The sequence below is a fragment of the Vidua macroura genome, chromosome 27, assembly GCF_024509145.1.
Source record: "Vidua macroura isolate BioBank_ID:100142 chromosome 27, ASM2450914v1, whole genome shotgun sequence".
NCBI lineage: Eukaryota > Metazoa > Chordata > Aves > Passeriformes > Viduidae > Vidua > Vidua macroura.
In genome coordinates, this window is record NC_071597.1 from 3403477 (window position 1) to 3421959 (window position 18483).

The 18483-nt window shown below is 53.8% G+C and overlaps 4 protein-coding genes across 5 annotated transcripts; 2 read left to right on the top strand and 2 right to left on the bottom strand.

Annotated features, from left to right (window-relative positions):
• Positions 1–11: 11 nt before the first annotated feature.
• On the bottom strand, positions 12–681 carry LOC128819915 (cytochrome c oxidase assembly factor 3 homolog, mitochondrial). Its single transcript, XM_054000336.1, has 2 exons — positions 444–681; positions 12–369 (listed from the first exon to the last, which is right to left on the bottom strand). The coding sequence occupies exons 1-2, from the start codon at positions 679–681 to the stop codon at positions 257–259; spliced, it is 351 nt and encodes a 116-aa protein (XP_053856311.1). The 3' UTR covers positions 12–256.
• Positions 682–812: 131 nt separating this feature from the next.
• Positions 813–5216, top strand: CNTD1 (cyclin N-terminal domain containing 1). 2 transcript variants are annotated; one of them, XM_054000330.1, is made up of 7 exons: positions 813–1154; positions 1247–1322; positions 1551–1722; positions 2154–2316; positions 3115–3259; positions 3634–3730; positions 4080–5216. In XM_054000330.1, the coding sequence occupies exons 1-7, from the start codon at positions 983–985 to the stop codon at positions 4239–4241; spliced, it is 987 nt and encodes a 328-aa protein (XP_053856305.1). In that variant the 5' UTR covers positions 813–982; the 3' UTR covers positions 4242–5216. The 2 variants fall into 2 exon arrangements, with proteins under 2 accessions (XP_053856305.1, XP_053856306.1); XM_054000331.1 differs by having other exon boundaries at positions 2217–2316.
• Positions 5091–9144, bottom strand: BECN1 (beclin 1). The gene is made up of 11 exons (XM_054000321.1): positions 8980–9144; positions 8820–8887; positions 8693–8751; positions 8249–8339; positions 7855–7991; positions 7496–7690; positions 7133–7279; positions 6505–6654; positions 6356–6416; positions 5768–5910; positions 5091–5481 (listed from the first exon to the last, which is right to left on the bottom strand). The coding sequence occupies exons 1-11, from the start codon at positions 9104–9106 to the stop codon at positions 5313–5315; spliced, it is 1347 nt and encodes a 448-aa protein (XP_053856296.1). The 5' UTR covers positions 9107–9144; the 3' UTR covers positions 5091–5312.
• Positions 9145–9296: 152 nt separating this feature from the next.
• Positions 9297–15414, top strand: PSME3 (proteasome activator subunit 3). The gene is made up of 11 exons (XM_054000332.1): positions 9297–9402; positions 9959–9991; positions 10308–10370; positions 10785–10889; positions 11189–11237; positions 11834–11946; positions 12436–12504; positions 12716–12783; positions 12938–12992; positions 13183–13269; positions 13706–15414. Exons 1-11 carry the CDS (start codon positions 9361–9363, stop codon positions 13784–13786), a joined length of 765 nt encoding a protein of 254 aa, XP_053856307.1. The 5' UTR covers positions 9297–9360; the 3' UTR covers positions 13787–15414.
• The last annotated feature ends 3069 nt before the right edge of the window (positions 15415–18483 follow it).

An 18483-nucleotide genomic window follows, 5' to 3' on the forward strand; every position in this document is an offset into this window, starting at 1 on the left:
CTGACGCGGTCTCCAGTCAGAGGATTTATTGAGGGGAGCGGTGGCACCGGGCGCCCCCGTCCTTCCCATGGGCACGGCCCCGGGGCGGGCTCTGCCCGCGGGGTCCCTGCCTGCGGGGAGCCCCCGGGGCCTTCTCCGGTCCAAAGCAGAGCCTGGGGCAGGCCCGAAGCCCTCAGGCGCATCTGCCTCGAGGCCCGTCCTGCCTGGCGAGGGCGGCAGCGCGGTCACGGGCCGGGCCGGGCCGGGCGCTCCCGGCTCAGCTTGCGGCGCCCTCGGCTCGCGCCCGGGCCCGCGCCCGCGCCGCCTCCGCCTCCTGCTCCAGCTCGTCCAGGAACTGCTCCTGCGACACCGAGTAGAAGGTGTAACCGTCTGCGGGGGGAGTTAAGGAAAAGCTGCGGCCCCGGAGCCCCCCGGCCCCACCGTTCCCCGGCCCCGGAGGATACAGATGCCAAATGTCACCGCGCCGATGCCGAGCGCCAGCAGCACATTGCGGCTGCGGAGCCGGCGCTGCAGGGCGCGCTGGCGCTGGGCGTACTCCACCTGCGCCATGAGGCGGCGCTGCTCGGGGCTGAGCCCCGGCTCCCGGGCCGGGTCGATGCGCCGCGCGAACGCCGCCTCCCCCGGCTGCCCCGGCGCCGCCATCTTTCCCCGCCGTCTCCGCGCGGCGACGTGACGCCACATCCGGCGGGGGCGCTGGCCAATCGGAGGGCCCGGGCGGCGCGCGCCGTCGAGTGGTTGGTGCCGGTCGCGGCATCGGCGCCTGCTGATTGGCGGAGCGGGGTCACGTGACGGGAAACGGCCGGGGCCTGAACGGGGCCCGGCCCCGCGGGCGAGCACCGGGGGCCCCGAGCGCCCGGCCCGGCCCGGCCCGGCCCGGCGCCGCCTCCGAGCGGCCGGGAGGAGGTGCTAGAGCCCCCTCCCGGTCTCTCCCCGTAGGGCTGGTGAAATCACTGTCGTTACGGCTTCGGCCCTGATCCGCTCAATGGGGTCTCAGGTGCCGCTGGAACCCCGGGGCCGTGACTCAGGCCCCGTGTTCAGTGCGGTTGCTCCTGAAATCATCGAGGACACGCTGATCCACTTGGCCACAGAGAATGAGCAGTACTTGAGCGAGCTGCCGGAGCAGGCTGGGTACTTCAAAGAGACACGGATCGTGGGTGAGAGTTGGCCACAGCAGCTCCCGGGGCAGGTGGCAGCTGTACCGTGAGCTTCGGGAGACTGAAACGAGCCACTGCTGTGCTTTTTGCAGAGTTTATATTCTTTTTGTCTGAAAAATGGCACTTGGACCAGTCGACACGGTACCAGGCAGTGGAGTTACTTGAACGGTAACGAGTCCTGAGCACTCAGCACATTTCCCATTCCCTGGTGGGGTTATATTGCCCATGCCCCATCCCAAAACCACACATGACTAATGTGCCTGTTCAGGGCTTTGTCTCCTCATTCATTTAGTCCAAATTATTACTTCTACATACACTCTTAAGCATATGTGGAATTGCTTTTGTTCCTTTTTCTCAGCAGCCAGAACGTTCTCTGAGCAATTGTGGGTTTTGTAGGTTTATGATCAAGCAGGTAGAACAGATGTGTGATGGCAGAGGGAGTGCTAAAGGCCGTGACCAAGGCCAGAGGAGCAGCTGGAGCTCTGTGAGGGATCAGATCACCAAAACCTTTGTGCTGAGGCTCGTGTCCTGTGTTCAGCTCGCCAGCAAACTCTCTCTGCACTACAGTGTAAGCCAGCTCAGCCTGTCCTTGCTCTAGCACCGTGGTGAAATCTGCAGTGTATTAATCTCTCTTAAAAATAGATTTCCTTTTTGGAAGGCAGTAGTGATAATGAAATGCCAAGGACAGGACATTCCCTTTAGGGTAGGTAAACTGCTGCTCATCCAGTAACAATTTGCTGGGAAGCGTTCCCAGTTCTGGGAGGGGGGAAAGCACAGGAAAATCTCAGCCTGTGGTTGTCAAAAATCGTGTGTCCACAGGGGTTCACACCAGCCTGGGGGTGGTTTCTTGGGGTGAACCCGTGGGGAAGGTCAGAGCTGCATTTCCCATGCCAGCTCAAAGGACTCAGGCTCGGCAGGAGGAGAGAGGTGACAGAGCACTTTGTCCCTACCGAGTGCCTTACTCCTGGAAGACCTTTTGTGTCTTTTCTTCCTCTTTAGAGAGTGACCAGTGACACAGCTTTAACATTTCTGCAATCCTTAAAATACTCCTACACTAAACAGGAATTGCTGGAGTCGGAGCTGGCTGTTTTAAACGCTCTGCACTTCCACATCAGTGTGTCAACTCCGTTGGCTTACGTGGAATTGCTTCTGGAGGTTCTAGGTGAGAGTATCAGTCAGAGAGAATGGGAAGGAAGTTTTTTAGCAGGGTCACAGAGCTGGTCTGAAGCAAAAAGTCTCATATTGCAGATTTTTTGCACGTGTTCAGATTGTTCAGAGCTTCACTGTTGCCCTGATTTTTGAAAGTGTTACATTTCCTTCTATAGTTCTTTTGAAAGTGTTAAAGTTCTCATAAAGCTTCTTTAGCCTTCTGATAATGTTTACATATTTGAGAGTCAGAGTTCCCACACAATTTCATGTATAAATAGAATAGTTTACATATTTCTCTGTGGGTGGAGAGAAATGATTGATTGATCTTTGGACCAGTGTAGTTAGAGAAGTGGTAATTCCATCCTCCAATCCACGGTCACCTTTGGAATTCTATAAATACCAGATGTTCGAATAAAACTTTCTCTTCTTTTTTGTCCTTTGAACTTACCAAGCTTCTGTGTACTCATTTTGTGTCCAATAGCGACACTTCACTTTTTAGATGAGAACTTTGTCCTTTGCAGAATGTGATGAATGTTGTTGGACAGCCAGTCGTGACTCGTTCAGTAAAAGATTAAGAGTTTAAAGCCCTTAAATGTGGTGCCAGGCCACATTTTCTACAATCACTCAGCATTTTCTTGGCCCAGGTCTGACAGCCTGAATTTCGGAGTGAAATTATATTGAGGCTGAGGGATCCTGTGGCATTCTGAGACAGAGCAGTTGTCCTCAGAATTCCCTCTCCCTTTTGGTACCTAAGACTCCTAATTCAATTTAGTGACCCAAAATGTGGCACTGATGGTGTGATCTCCTCCAGGATACAACGGCTGCTTGCTTCCTGCCAAACCCTTGCACCAGCTGTGTGTGCAGCTGCTGGACTTCTGCTACCTGACCAGAGAGACCATCTATGACACTTTGCTGAAGATCGCCATCGAAAACTCCACACCGAGCAAACTGCAGATGTAAGACCTGACAATGACTTAAAATAACCCTTTGAAATTCAAACCCTTGAAAAAGCTAATAAATAGCAGCATAACTCTCATTATGCCATTCTGGGGGCATGTTTTAAAAAAATAACTAATTGGGGGGGGGGCATTCATCATTGTCTCTAAATACACCAGTTCAAAGCAACATGCTTTTCCATAGCTGCTTCAAGGGCAAGGAAAGTGTTTCATTTGGTTAAAATCCAGCCTTGCACTGTCAGTTTCAGCTGCTGGTGTTGGGCTTTGGTTGGCCTGAATAAGCCAACATGTCCTGGGCACTGGCAACTGCACCAGCAGGAGCTTTTGAACTGTGAAGCAGCGTTTTACACCTGAACACACTTTTCCTCCTGCAGAGCCAAGTTTTTAACAGTGAAGGAAGATTTCATGCTCTTGGCTGTTGGAGTCATCAGTACAGGTGTATTCATCCTGAGCCCCGGGCACTGGGAGCAGGTACAGTCACTGCTGAAGGCGTTGGCTCCACGGGAACACAGTGCCAAGGTGGTTCATCTGTTCAGCACAGCAAGTGGGGCTGCACGAGGGAGGGGACATCTCTGTCTTTTTAGCAGGAAGCATGTGGGCTTCTGTCAGAGCTGAGGGCATGGGGCACTTCTGTGTGCTGGCACTGCTGAGTGTCCTCACCTTCAGTGCTTCACAGCCAGAACAAAACCCCACGGGCAATGTTTCACTGGCAGGTAGAGCAGCAGTCTCATGGGACAACTCCCTGTGAAACTGCCCATGGAGCAGTTACTCTTGTCAGTCTGTAAACTCACAGCTTTTAGGTGCTGTATCTTTTTTCCAGGTCGTGGAGCATTTAAACTGCATCACTGGCATTACTCCACAAAGCATCCTGGAGTTCTCCTACGCCGTGGTGAGGTGCATTGTTGGCAGCACCACACCCGAGCAGCACCGTGGGAACTGTGGGGCCAAATCTCCCGAGGACAGAATTCCTCCTCAGAAATAGAACCAGCCTGTCCATCCAGGGCTGGCCCAGCAGCAGGAACGGCCACACTGCTGACAACTGTCCCTCCTCTGTGACACTGCCCAGGCACCCAGCACAGCTCAGGGTTACCTGAATTCTGGAACAGCCCATCAGTCACGTGTTAATTAGCAAAGCTCGTCCTGCTAGGCATCACATTCATGCTCTGAAAGGAGGCCCAACAGCACCTTTGTGTTTAGAAATGCCCTAAAAGCTTTATTGTAACAGCTGCATCTTTTAAGTTTTGAATCTAAGTTCCCTCTACCCAAAGAGACCCCTCAGAGTAGTGTTTGAAAGGTGCTGCCATGCCTGGTGCTTGGCTGGGGCCAGCTCTCACAAAAGGGGCTGCTCTGTCTCCTCCTGCTGCTTTTATAAAACCCCTGTCTCAGCTGCCTGTGCCAGCACTGTGACTGTCACCACAGCAGTGCCCAGGCTGGGTGTCCCTGCGAGTGCCAGGGCTTTGTGCTGTGCCAGGCACTGCTGGCTGGAAACACCTGGAGTGTGGAATAATTTCATTGTTTCCTCAGCACAGCCCTGTGCAGGAGCAGGCTGCAGGAGGGATTACAGTGCTCTCATGGTATCAAACCTTGCTAAGTGCAGCAGCACAAAGAAGTGCTGAAATGACTTAGAAAATACTTTATTTTAAACTGTAGTCACTTTTTAATGACCAGGCAGAATTCTGGCAGTTTTCCCACATTATTCCCTGTGTTTGTAATGTCCTGCTTTTCCAAGCTTGCATTAGCTGTAACAGAGCAGCATCAAACTGATGGGTGTTCTGAAACTTGACAATTATTTACATGCATGGCCATAAACCCCAAAAATAACAGTTTAGAATCCATTTAATAGCTGGGTTTTATTCTCTTCAACTCTATGACACAACTTTGCATATTGATTTTCTATAAACTACTTGTAATAATGGCATTTTAAATAAAGTGTCTTGTGGATTTTTGGTATTGTAAACATTTTGTACTGGTTAATATTAAGAGACATCTTAATTTGCCTTTCTCCAACACAAAGCAGACACTCCACAGCTGCCAGGCCAAGTTCTGATCACAGTTACTTGTTATAGAATTGGGATGAGACCCAGGCAAGGCCCCATTTCAGGTTAGTTAACATGAATTTTAGTGCTTTTGTCCACTGCTCTTCAGAGTTAAATTGTGTTTTAATTGAATAAGAGCCACCACTGCCACCTGTGTCTTCGATCTTTCCTTTCTCCACGTCCATCCTGTATTACACACAAGCTTTAATTAGTGTATTCCTACTGCAAACATTTAATCTCAGTATGACACTGAGCACTAAATTTTAAATCTGACAATAACACTATTCTGTTTTTAAAGGGATCTGAGCGAGCCTCAGGACTCCACCCAAGGGGCTGGCTTTAAGTTTCAAACTAGCAAACACACATCGTGTTAAGAATTCCAGATGATTTCTGAAAAATCAGGGCAGAAACAGCAAGCAGTGCCAGGGGGAGCATACAGGGCTGAATTTGACAGTTTTGTGGCAACACTCACCTGTAAGGCAAACAAAACCGAGTTTCACCTTTTTCCACCTCCTCTTTAAATTGTTGCACACAGTCCAGGAATGCCACCATGGCGTGATCAAACTTATTGTCCCAGAAGAACCTCAAGCCTCCAGAGCAGTACAGGGGAAGCTCCTGGAAAAGAGATTTGTATCAGGCACCCCAAGCACTTGTTTTTGATATAGTCACTGCAGCTTTTCAGCCTCATGTGAGGCTTAAATTTGTCATGGGATGCTGAGAAATGGCTTGTGGCACAGGGCAAGTGCCTACCATGTGCAGGCATATATTCCTGACTTCCACCAATTCCAAATCAGGCCATGAACCTGCCAATCACCCCAAAGCATGCCTCTGCCTCTGGCCAGGTGTGCCATTCAAGAGTTCTGTCACTTTTAACACTGCTGGCTGGCAGTACCAGTGGCTTCATACAGGATGTGGGATGTTACACGTTGGAGGAGCAAGGGCAGCCACCTTTCCTGGACTCCACGCCCACAGAGATCAAGTTTTCTTTCCTGCATCCCCAACGTGACCAGGGCTCTGGCACTCAAGGTCAATGTCCCATGATTTGTATGGGAACTCTTACCTTGGATTTGTCCGTGAGCGACTCCAAATAGGAGTGGTTGCCATAGGGGACAAGGCGGTATCTGAAAAAAGGAGACAGAACTCACAGGCACCTGAGTCTGCCTGTCTTCCTCTGGGTCATAAATGAGCTGTGTGAGGTGTTGCAGGTACCTCTGAAACTTCAGGCCCATTTTGTTGGCCAGGGCATGCAGCAGCAGCACAGTCTGCCCCCAGGCAGCGTTGATCTCGTTCCATTCCACAGGAACGCTGGGGAGGCGGCCAAGCCTGAAGTTATTTATTGTGCCAAACTGCCCACTGTGCCTGTGATAAGAATTATAAATAAGTGTGCTAGGCTGGGAAAAGCTCCTGGCCTGATAACCAAATAGGGGCTGTGTCCCAACAGCACAGCACACACAGTGCAGCCAAGCACACGGAGAGTTTGGGGCTATTCTTAACAAGTGTATGTAAATACTAAACATTTGTCCTCTTTTTGTCATAAAAACACAACAAAAACCCCTAGCCAGCCTCTCTTAGCTGCCTGCTCTGTGAACCCTAATGCCAGTGTCACTGCTGGCTGGCACAGGGGTTCCCAAAGTGTTACTGGGACTGGTGAGGGAGCCATTTCCCACAGCCTGGCATACTTTACTCAGCTGCCACTCCTGAGAGGTGGCATTCATTGCTTTGCTGGGAGGTAACCAGGTGAGCTGGCTTGCACCTTTCCTGTCAAATGCAGTGACTTAAACAGCTTCACACTGCAGGTTCCAAGAAAATGGATATACTATTCCAGTGTCTCTGTTACCAGATGTGAAAGGTTGCGTTGAACACGTTGGTTTTCTTTAATTTATCCAACTGCATCTGGGCATAGCGCATTTGGTTGTCCACACTTTTCAGCTCATCATCCAGTTCCAGCTGTTGCCTCTTGAACTCACAGTATTCCTTCTGATACCTTTGAGCAGAAACAAGACAAGAAGCGCTGAGTGCTGGCTTCTACCTCAGAGTGACAGCTCTGCAGGCCAGTTTGGTTCTGCCACCTTTCCTTCTGCACAGAGCGAACCACTGGTATTTGGGCACATTTACAGGTTTCTCATGTTACCATCTACATGTTTCTCATTTATCTGCTGCCTCCAAGCCCTGCCACAAGCTGTAGGTGCAGCTCACTCACTGAGCCTCCTCCTGCTCCAGCCGCTCGGCCTCTGCCCTGACTCTCTCGAAGTCCTCAGCCACAATCTTGCGGTTCTTCTCAACATCCTCCAGCTCCTGAATCAGCTGCTCTTCCTCCAGTGCCAGCTCCTTCAGTTCTGTCTGCAGCTTCTCTTTATCATCCTCATTCATCTGTTCCAGTATCTCCAGACATCTCCTAGAGCAGAACAAAAGGATTAGCAGAACAGGTATCCTGGCAAGTCCTGCACTGCCAGTCCCCAGTCCTGTGGCAGCCCCTGCAGCTCTTGTCCACCCCGAGCTCTCCGCAGATTGTGCCTCAAGCTACAGCAGCTCTGTCGTGGTCACCTGTGGATCACTCACTTGTAGTTCTGGCACTCGTTCTCCGTGATGTTGAGCTGTGTGTCCAGCTGGTCCAGCAGAGTGTCTGTGCATTCCTCACACAATGGGTGATCCACATCTGTCTGCCCAGACATGATGTCAAAGAGGTCCCCAGTGACCTGCAGGAAGGGCTCACATTAGCACAAGTGAAACCACAGGCAGCTGCCCGCTGGTTCTCAGCAGCTTCGGTTAGCAGCAATCTTCTTTGCAGGCCAAATACTGATGAAAATAATCTATCTCTGCTCAATTACTCACCAACCCAGCCCCTGGAAGGCAAATGCTGTGGGAAACCTTGCAGTTTAGTTTTGCAGAGCATCAGGAAAAACCGATGCTCTGTTCCCAAGGATCTGAGTTTGCCAGCTCGTGGCCCACTTGCCTTCAGTCTCCGGCTGAGGTTTTCCATGGTGCCACCATCCGAGGCCTCCCCGATCAGCGTGAAACTGTTGGCACTTTCTGTTGACATCATTCTTGGAAAGAATGTTACTGACATGAGCGTTGAGTGCTGAGGGGAGGCAGCTTGAGCGCCAGACCAGAATCTGGGGCTGCCTCAGGGAAAAGGGAGAGCAGGAGGTTGGGACAACCCGTGTTTTAGGGGCTCTGTCGGGTTTGGGCTGCCCCAAAGACTCTGCAGTTCTGTGTTCAAACTGACAAGGAGCCCGAGGGTCCTGGGGATCTGCAGGGGAAACTCTAGGGGCTCACAGGAGCTACTCAGTGCGACCCACCCCCATGAGGGGACGTTTCTGAGGCGCTGACACAGCGCAGGCTCAAGCTGCCCAGAGAGGCCGGGCCGGGCCTGACGGGAGTGTGGCAGCGGCTGTACCTGGCTGGCGGGATGAACCTTCTGGACACGCCATCCTGCCGGTTCTCCACGAAGGCTTCCTGGAGGCAAGGAGACATCGTTACCGGAAGGCCCGGGGGAGCTGCCCCCGCGCCCGGCCCTGCCGTACCTCCGGCAGGGCGCTCTCCTCTTCGTGCAGGTCTCCGGGCCTGGCAGGGGCGGCGGTTACCAGCGGGGCTGCGGGAGAGAAGGCGTCAGCCGGGCCCAGGCCTAGGCCCGGGCCCCTGCCCGGCCCCGTCCCGTCCCCCCACCGCACGGCGCCGCGGTACCGGTGAGCTCCTGGATGGTGAGGCGGTCGAGGACCTTGAAGGAGGTGTCGAGCTTGAGCGGCTGGCAGCAGCGCTGGCACACGAAGCTGACGTGCGCGGTGCCGCCGCCCGCCCGCGCTCCCTCCATCGCGCCGCCCGCGCGCGCCCCGCCATCGCCGCGCGCCGGACGTGACGCGGGCGGGGCGCGCTCCCGGCGGGGCCGCCCGCGCCATTTTCTGTGTCCCCGCCCCGGGCGGCGCTCAGCGGCCGGGACCCGGCGGCGCGTGCGCGCGGGGGCCGTCACGCGGGCGGCGGGCGCGCGCGGCATTGGCGGGCGCGCGGCGTGAGGTCATTTCCGGTGTGGGCCCGGGGAAGCGGAGCGGCCCCGAGACCGGACCCGCCATGGCCTCGCTGCTCAAGGTGGACCCGGAGGTGAAGCTCAAGGTGCGCCCGCCCCGCCGCCTGCCCCGCCCCGCCTGGCCTCGCCCGGGCCCGGTTCGGCCCCCGCTCGGCGGCCGCCTCCGCCCCGCCGGCCCGCGCCCGAGCTCTTGCAGCGCCGGCCCGGGGCGGGGCGGGCTTGGGGCCGCCCCGCGGTGCCTCCCGGCCGTTCCACCCTGGCCGCCGAGCGCGGCCCGCCCGCCCCGACGAGCCCCCGGTGTCTCCACCCCCGCCCGGCCCCGCAGCGCCGGGGGGGCGGGGATGCGGCCGGCGCTGTGCCGCGGCCGCCCCCGAGCCGTGCCCCGGCACAGCGGGGCCGCTGGCCCGGGGCGGCCCGGCCGATCTTCCCTCCCGGCGGGGGCTGCGCGGTTTCCAGCTCTCCGCAGCGCCCGGAGTCCGGGGCGGGCGGACGGAGCCGCTCCGGGCGGCCCCGGGCAGCTCCTGCTCGGTGTTCGCGGGCTCCTCCCGGTCCCCCGGGAGAGCGGGAGCTGTGCTGGGAGGGTCATGCGGCACTCGGCGCCGTTCGGGAGCCACCCTGACCTGTCCCCGTTTCATTCTGCAGGTTGACTCCTTCAGGGAGCGGATCACGAGTGAGGTGAGTGCCACGGGTCGAGCAGGAAGGCCTTTTGGCCTTATCTTTCTGACACGCTCGATTGTGTGCTGAGCCTGCCCTGGAAGCTTGGCAACACCCAGCAACACCCAACCGATGCCCTCATCAGTCACCCACTGCAGTGAGGCTCCTGAGCCTCGTGGCTTTCTTCTCCCCTGGGCTTTGTTTGGGGTTGGCAGCAGGAAGAACTTGCGTTCTCTCTGTTTCCTGCTTGTGCACAGATGATTTCCCTGGTGTTCTTGCCTGCTAGTGGGAGCCACGTGGCCTTCTTCCACATCACTCTTTGTTCTTTCTTTCTTAGGCTGAAGACCTCGTAGCTAACTTTTTTCCAAAGAAGCTGTTAGAGCTGGATGGATTCCTTAAGGTAGGCTGTGCCCTGTGCTCTGTATCCTTTTCCACTTTTGGCTACATTTGGAAGTGTTGTGGCAAGTCTCTTTAGGGCTGTTTTCTGTGCATTTCACCTTGGTGCAGAGACACAAGGCAGCAGCTAGTGTCTCACATGCCCTGCAGTGCTGTTGGCTCTGGAGGGGTGCTGCCTTCTGCACTTTGCTTTGTGTCATCTCTCACATTTCTCTTTCTCCCCCGTGGGCTGTCCCTGGCAGTGCCGGGCTCTCACAGGGACACCATGGCCTGGCACTCCTGGGTGGGGGGTCCACAGCCTATTGCCAGACCTTTTATCTTCATTCATCCTAATTTTGGAGAAGAGGGAGGCTTGAATCTTTTGTGTGGCAGAATTTGTTAGTTCATGATCAAGTAACAAATCTGCTTTACTTTGCAGGAACCCATCCTGAATATTCATGATCTTACTCAGATCCATTCGGACATGAACCTCCCAGTGCCTGACCCAATTCTTCTCACCAACAGCCATGATGGACTGGATGGGGTAAGGTTACTCTCTTGGCTGTGATCCCAGCTTCTGTTAAAACTGCATGGTTTGCTCTGTGCTGGGGTAGGATATTCTTATTTAACAACAGCCCTTGGCCCAGAGGCTTTTAGAGATTGACCTCTCAAGCCTGGGAAGTCTGCTGGAGGTAACACTGCTCTGCAGCTCTTCCTGGGATTTAAGGAAGAGTGCTTAGAAACCAGGAACGTGGCAGGGCTCGAAGTTTTCCTTTTTTTTTCCTTTGCAACGGTTCTACAGCTTACGACTAGTTTGTGAGTAAAACATTTTGTATATTTTAGCCAAATATGAAAAAGAGGAAGCTGGAAGACCATGAAGAGACCTTTCAGGGTAAGAATCCCCGAGTCCCTTGTATTGCTGCCTGCCCCCTGAACTGCTGCACTGAGCCTTGGAGATGCAAGTTGTGCGAGCCCCACTTGCCCTGCCCTGCCAGCAGCTGCTGCTCATACAGGCCAGAGCCTGACCTACGGATGTTTTGATGTGGAGGAGTCAGGTTCCAGCTCTTAGAAGCATAATTAGTACTTCTCTAATAGACATAAGTAGTACTTGGCTGGATCTTGGCCTGCTGACAGAGGCAGCTGATTTCCTGGTGGCTCTGTGCAGTTCTTCTCTTTGTCTGGAAGAAGAATCCAGGCTTTGCATTAAGCTGAGACAGAAACTTCTCATACGTGTGCACCAGGAAAACCCTTTGTGCTCAGCATCCTCGAGCTCTTCAGTCTCATCCTGCTCTGTGTTTTCTCTTTTCCTTCCCTTGTGGTCACTGCTTATCCCGTGTCCCTTTCCCCTTCCCTACAGGTGGCCATAGCCTGGCTCAGTCCCTTTCTGGCCTTGGTGGGAGATGAGTGAGGCTCAGGTGGCCCCTCAGTCTGACCCTGGTGCAGCTGCTCCTGCGAGTCCCTGACGCTGGGGGTTTGTCTCTGCCACAGGTACCAAAGTGTTTGTGATGCCCAATGGGATGCTGAAGAGCAACCAGCAGCTGGTGGACATCATTGAGAAAGTGAAACCAGAGATCAGGCTGCTCATTGAGAAGTGCAATACGGTGGGTGTGAGCCTGGAGTGAGGGGAGGCGGCGGGGTGGTTTTACTCCTGGAGAGCTGGAGCTGTGGAAGGAGCAGGTCCCTCTGTGCTGTAGATGAGGAAAGGCAGGGCTTTGTCCTGTCTGACAGGGGCTGGGAGGCAGGTGAAACCCTTGGGGAGCTCTGTTGTTCACCTGAAGGAGAAGGATGTCTGTTATCAGGCCCTCACAAGGCTTTGCTTTGCCCTTCTTTTGCCCAGGCACAGACTCCTGCCAAGAGCTGTGGCATGGTGAGGAGAGCTTTCCATGGGAAACTGGGCCTGTGCTGGCTTGCATGGCATCCCAGCCATGTGGGAAGTGATCTTGGAAGTGTTATAGGTGCATAAGGGACCTGCAGCAGTTGATCATGAGCTGTGTGCAAAGGCGGGGTCCTGTGAGCTTTTGCTGACATTCCTGGGAGAAGTCTTTGTGCAGATGTTGGCATTGGTCAGTGCTGTGATCTCTCCACTGCAGGTCAAAATGTGGGTGCAGCTTCTCATTCCCAGGATAGAGGATGGGAACAACTTTGGTGTTTCTATTCAGGTAAGGCACTGCTCTGTGCTCCAGGGACTTGGATTTCTGCGGTTCCTCTGAATCTTTCAGTTCATGGTGTCCAGTAGCTGTAGTCATGGGGTTGGCTTAGATTTTAAAACTCAAACCTGAACTTGATGTGGTGCTGCTGAGACAGTGCTTCCCGAGCCCTGAAGGCAGCTGCAGCCTACTGGAGCTAACAGCTTCCTTGTCTCCCCTGCAGGAAGAAACAGTTGCTGAGCTTCGGACTGTGGAGAGCGAGGCAGCATCTTACCTGGACCAGATTTCTAGGTAGGCGTGCAAGAACAAACTTCTTTTTTGGGATCTCCTTGGAAGAAGAATGCGTTTGGGAAAGGTCCCCCAGCTGTTGTTACAGGGCAGTTTGGACCTGAAAATAATCCTGGTACTGTCTATCTGAGCTTTAATCTCTCTCTTTTCCTGCCAGATACTATATCACAAGAGCAAAGTTGGTTTCCAAAATAGCCAAGTACCCTCACGTGGTAAGTCAGCGGGGACATGGAGATTTACATGTTGATGCTGCTGCTGCTTCTTGGGACTCTTTGAGCTGTTTTGTCACTGTCCTTTCTGAGCTGAGGGTCCTGGGGGAAGAGGGGGGATCACACAAGGATCGAGAGCTTTGTGGAGGGCAGAGTGTGGGAGGCTGGGCTGAGCCGTGTCTGCTCCCGGCAGGAGGACTATCGCCGCACCGTGACGGAGATCGACGAGAAGGAGTACATTAGTCTGCGCCTCATCATTTCAGAGCTGAGAAATCAATATGTGAGTGAAAACACACAGCTCACACTGTGCTCCTGCTGCTGCTCCTCTCCCCTTTCCCTCTGAGCACGGCCACTCCTGGGGGAAGCCTGCCTGCTTCCCACTTCAGCTCTGGTGAAGTGCTCTCCACCATCTCCTAGAGAGGCAGATGTTTCCAGCAGTGTTCACAGGGCCCAGCTGCAAAACACTCGTGCCCCCTCTGTGAGAATCTGATCCTAAGCTCTTCACACAGTACAAGCCAGTCCTAGGGTTTCTGAATCAATGTTTTTGGTATTATATGTTCTGGCTTCTGTAAGGTGTGGCTGAAGGAAGCCCTTACCTTTACCAGGTGTGTGGGTTGCACACAAGGGTTGAGGGTGGTGCTGCTGTGGTAACCAATGCTTATGGTGAAAGCTGGATGGCTGGCTTCCTGTCTGAGTCCTGTTCTTCCTTTTTGCAGGTCACTTTGCATGACATGATCCTTAAAAACATTGAGAAGATCAAGAGGCCTCGGAGCAGCAATGCTGAGACCCTCTATTAAGTGTCAACGTTTGAACTTGAGAACTGTTCAGTCAACTAAAGACCGTCATTGCCTTGGTTTGTTACGTGACTATCGAGATGGGAAACTGGCTGGAAATAGTATTGCATTCTTAGTTAAACTCTAAAGAAATTCTTGCCTAGTTTTGTGATTGGTTTTGTTCAGGTCTCAGGAGCTCTCCCTCTTCCTCTAGTCACTGGTAGTAGAGGCCATGCTGCACTGGACGCCCCAGAGGCTGCTGCAGCCAGGCAGGGACATTCCTTCATGCCTTGCTTCCTACCTGAGTGGGAACAACACTATAGACCAAGCCCTTGCCCTGTCCCATCTCTTGTCTGGTGGCTGCACTGGGGTTTCTGGAACAGGGCAAACAGCCCAGCACAAGGGCAGGCCTGGCAGTGCCACAGCAGGGAAGCTCTCTCCCCACTGCTGGCTGTGGCCAGGCCCCTCTGCCACCAGCTCTGCACTGACCAGGGACCCTGCCCCTTGGCAGCTGTGCTCTGGTGCCACTGAGCCATCTGCACTCCCTTTCTGGCTCTCTCCTGGCTCAGCAGAGCCTGCCCCACAGGTCTCTGCCTCACCAGTTCTGTCTGGATCAGTGCAGAGCATGAGGCAAATGCTCGGAACTAGAGCTGGTGCTGTCCTGGCTGTTACGAGCTCAGGTGGCTTCTGCCATTTGACTAGAGCCACTTTCTTGGCTAAAACCAATGTTATTTCACATACATCCCAGTTGCCCCTTTAGCATGGGTTGCTTTTGCCTGGGCTGAGGGAAGGGAGGGGCTGGAGATCTGATGCTAAAGTCCTAAAATATCTCTGCATGTGATCAGACTGAGTCCCCCTGTCCCTGGCAGTGCTCCCTGGTGCCTGGGCAGAGCAGGCTGGCTGCCACAGCTGGTGCTTGACGGTGAGGGTGGCTGATGCCCACCTGGTACCTTGCAGACCTTGCAGTCTTTCCCCTGCAAAGGGCACACTCCTGTGCCTCGTGACTCCTCTAAGCTGCCAGAACATTTCGTGGTCCATTACAAACCCCTTTGGAAATGACTGGTTGTATTGCGTCAGTTTTTGTGTGTGGCAAGTGGGCCCATAACGCTGCAGGCTTCAAATTTTTCTTATTTATAGTATTTTTACTTAAGTCCCCTAATCAGGGAACGTTAAATCATTTGTTTCAGGAACCTCGCTGTTTCCCAGGTCTCGCTGTTACACCTGTATATTCTTATTGTGCAGTAGCCTTAAGAGTTGTGTTAATCTCATTGTAACAACAGTGACAAATGGAATGAACTTCCTTCCCTTATTTTTTTTTTTACTTTGGTTTTATTTTTTTTTCTCTGCTTCCACATCTAAGAGCCATGTTGTCTCTTGCTGGTTTCCCAGGGATTTGCCCAGAGTGTGGCGGGCTGCTGGCCCTTGCTATAGACTCTTCTGTTGTTGTTTGTAGTAAGTCAACTCTTAGTCTTCCCGCTAATAAATATTCAGTAACAAACCAACTGCGTTGAGCTGCTGTCTGGGAGCAGCACTTCCCCTTGTGTTTCTTTGTATTGATTCCTTTTAATTTGTTCAGCTTTCTTTGCGAGATGAACGTATGTAAACTTTTACCATGTCAAGAAATTAAAATAAGGTACTTGGAATTCTTTCAAGGCAGCCCCCTGTGTGTGATGCTGGGCTCTTAGGCCATGCACTTGTAGTGTCCAGTTCTGGTTCTGCCTTTCTCACATTCAGTTGCTCCTTCCCTTCATTCTCCTCATTCCTCTTTGTTATAAACTAGTCTGCTGGGTAGGTTGTTTCTGTTCCATCAGCATGCCTCACACTGGGCATGGCTTTGCCCATGGGCTTGGGTTTGATGGAATCTGTTCCATCTCAGCCCAGTGTGGGACTTGGGCTGTCCCAGATCAAACAGAAGTGGTGTTTCCCTGAGCCTGCAGTTGCTCCTGGGTTTCTCTGCCAGGCAGGTGTCACTCGGCCATCCTGGATGCAGCACCCGGTGTGTCTGTGGGGCACACGTCTCTTGCTCCTGGCTGCTCCCTGTGTGTGGTACCCAAGGAGAGGCAGCTGCCCTGCTGTCCTCAGCCACAGTGCCCTCTGCTCTTCTGGGGATCATCCTGTTCCTGCCCTCCCTGCATGCTGGGACACAGAGGCCTCTCAAGGGACACTTGAGGCTTTCCTGAGTGTCCTGCCCCCATCTGCAGGGCTGCAGCCCCTCTGAGCCAGGCCCTGCTCCCGGGCTTGGTGCCTGTTTGGGGTTGTGCCTGTCCTGGTCACGCTGCTGCCCAGCAGAGTCTGTGACTGGCCCTGGGAGCAGCTCCTGCAGACCGGGGCTCCGGCTGTGGCACCTCCGGCTGTCAGGAACGGGAGCAGCCACTTGTGCAGGGAAGTTCCTGTGGTGTGGGAAAGCCCTGCAGGTGTCTGACCCGTGCAGGGAGGGGGCACTGAGCTGCAAACAGATCTCAGGGCTAAGGCAGCTGGAGCACAGCCCAAAGGAAGGACTTGCTGGCAGGACTTGGTGTGGTGCACCATGAGGGGCTCCTCATCACAGTCAAAAAACCTGAACTCCCAGGGAGCCAATGCCAGCACTCCCATGGGAGGATGGAGCATCCAGGACAATTGTCTTGGCAGGTGTTGGCAGGGAGTGGGGTTCATCTGTGGGAGCAGGGGAGGATTTGTTTTCTGGGAGCAGTTGCAGTGTGCAGTCAGGTCTCTGCTTCACCAGTCCTTGAGACATCCCAGCTTAAGTGCAGGGGAGGAGAATAATGGCTCGGCAGCTGTGTGCAGGCACAGGCACTGCCAGCAGCACAGCTGGAATGGAGGAAGGGTCAGGCAGGTCCCACTGTTGTGCTTTGCATAAGCCGACCCCATGAGGTGAGGCATTGGGAGTGGGGGCTTTCTAAAGTCTGAGCTCTGGTTTGGGGCTTGCTCAAGCCTTGCTTGTGTTTAGGAGTGTTGGCAGGGGTTTTCCTCCTGTGCCCTTTCCCCAGCTGTCACAGTTACTGTCTCTGAGTTTCCCCAAGCCAAAACCTGTCTGCGTCTGGTTTGGGTTTCAGTAAATTTCAGATGCTATTTTTTGCCACCTCTACCTTTCTGTGTGCGTGAAAAACAGCACTCCCAACTCCCTTGCTACGTTTGGGGAATGTGGGCAATTTAGCAAATATAAGATGGGCAGTGCCTAAAAGCAACCACGTAGCCAAAATAAAACATGGGTAGGATGCGAGTTCTCCATATGGGCTGTGGGTCAGTGATGGGCTGATCACACTGGGGACTGGCATGTGGGAAGCAGTACGTGCACTGGCAGGTCACAAACAAGTTACGCTGCTGTTACGGAGACGTGCAATTTCTTTAATTCTAGGTTAGCTTTAAGCTGCTGCAGGCTCCTTTTGGAGAGGGTACATGAACAATTCCATGGTGTGTGTGGCCCCCAAAGATCCCTCATTGCTTTTCAGCAGGCAGCTATTGACACAGGTTCTGGCTCTGCAGACTTAGTTAATTACTCTGCTTCCTGAAATTCCTGCTGCAAGATGAAGGTGGATTTAGGGCTGTTTTGCTTATTCTGAAACAGAGCTCTAAACCAGAGCTAGAAAAGTCCAGCAGAAACAGACAGTACTGAAAAACCTGGTGTCAGACAAGGCCTCCATGGCACAGACTCTGCAGTGGGGCAGAGGCAGTGCAGAGAGCTGCCGTCCTTATCCAGCAGCCCTGGGGTGTGTGCTGTGGTGGGTTTGTCGTGGGGATGTCAGTACAGATTAGGGTTTCTCCTTCTTTCCAAGCCCCCAACATGCAGAGAACCAGGAGTGTTCCCACAATCTATTTCTGGATCTCTCTCAGCCCAGCTGCAGGGTTGAGTTGTGATTTGTGGGGCAGGAAGGCCTGTGGAGTTTTCCTAAACTACTGCTGTGCTGCTTGGAAAGGGCCCTTCTGTAATTGCAGCCTGTGCCGTGGCTTTCAGGAACTGGAGATGCAAACCCAAGGGGCAAAGTCAAACCTGAACGATCTCTTTGTGTGCTTCTCAAAGGAAAGGTCCACACGAGCTTTGTTGTGCAGCCATGGAGGTTCTGCTGCAGTCTCACCTTGGCTGTGCTGGTGTGTGTAGCAGCAGAAACACTTGTCCCATTCCTGGGAGGCAGCAGGCATGTCCTGGCTGTACTCCAGACCTGACCCAGGACAGCAGTGCTGCTGCTCTGTGCTCCAAACCTGGACCAGGACAGCAGTGCTGCTGTTGTGTGCTCCGTGTGAAATGGGCACCATATTCCAGGCCAAAACCAAAAGGGAATTTTTCTTCCAAGCCTAACCCCAGGTAATCCTTGAAGCCTTACTGACTTCATGGATTGAAAGACTGACTTAGAAATCAGTGCTGCTTTGCCTTGTTTGGGATTACTCAGAGGCATTTGATTCTGCTGCTGGGAGCTGATGAGAGCAGGTACTTCTGCCACCTGTGGCTGCTGTGTCCCATGCAGCCATGGCTCTGTGCTCTGTTCTGTGTGCTGTCCCTGCCCATTGCTGTGTCCGTGCTGCAGTGAGCCCCTTTGCTGGCACTGTGACTGTGGCAAGCGAGTGCTGTGGCTCTGAGGCTCTCCTGGCGTGGTGGCAGGCGAGGCAGAGCCCTGTGTGCTGGCACAGAGAGGATGAGTGTGTCCCTGGCCTCACAGCTGCAGCCTGCCCTGAAGAAGGCTGAGGCTGCCAGTGGTGGTGAGGATAATGGAGTGTGTCCCACAGCT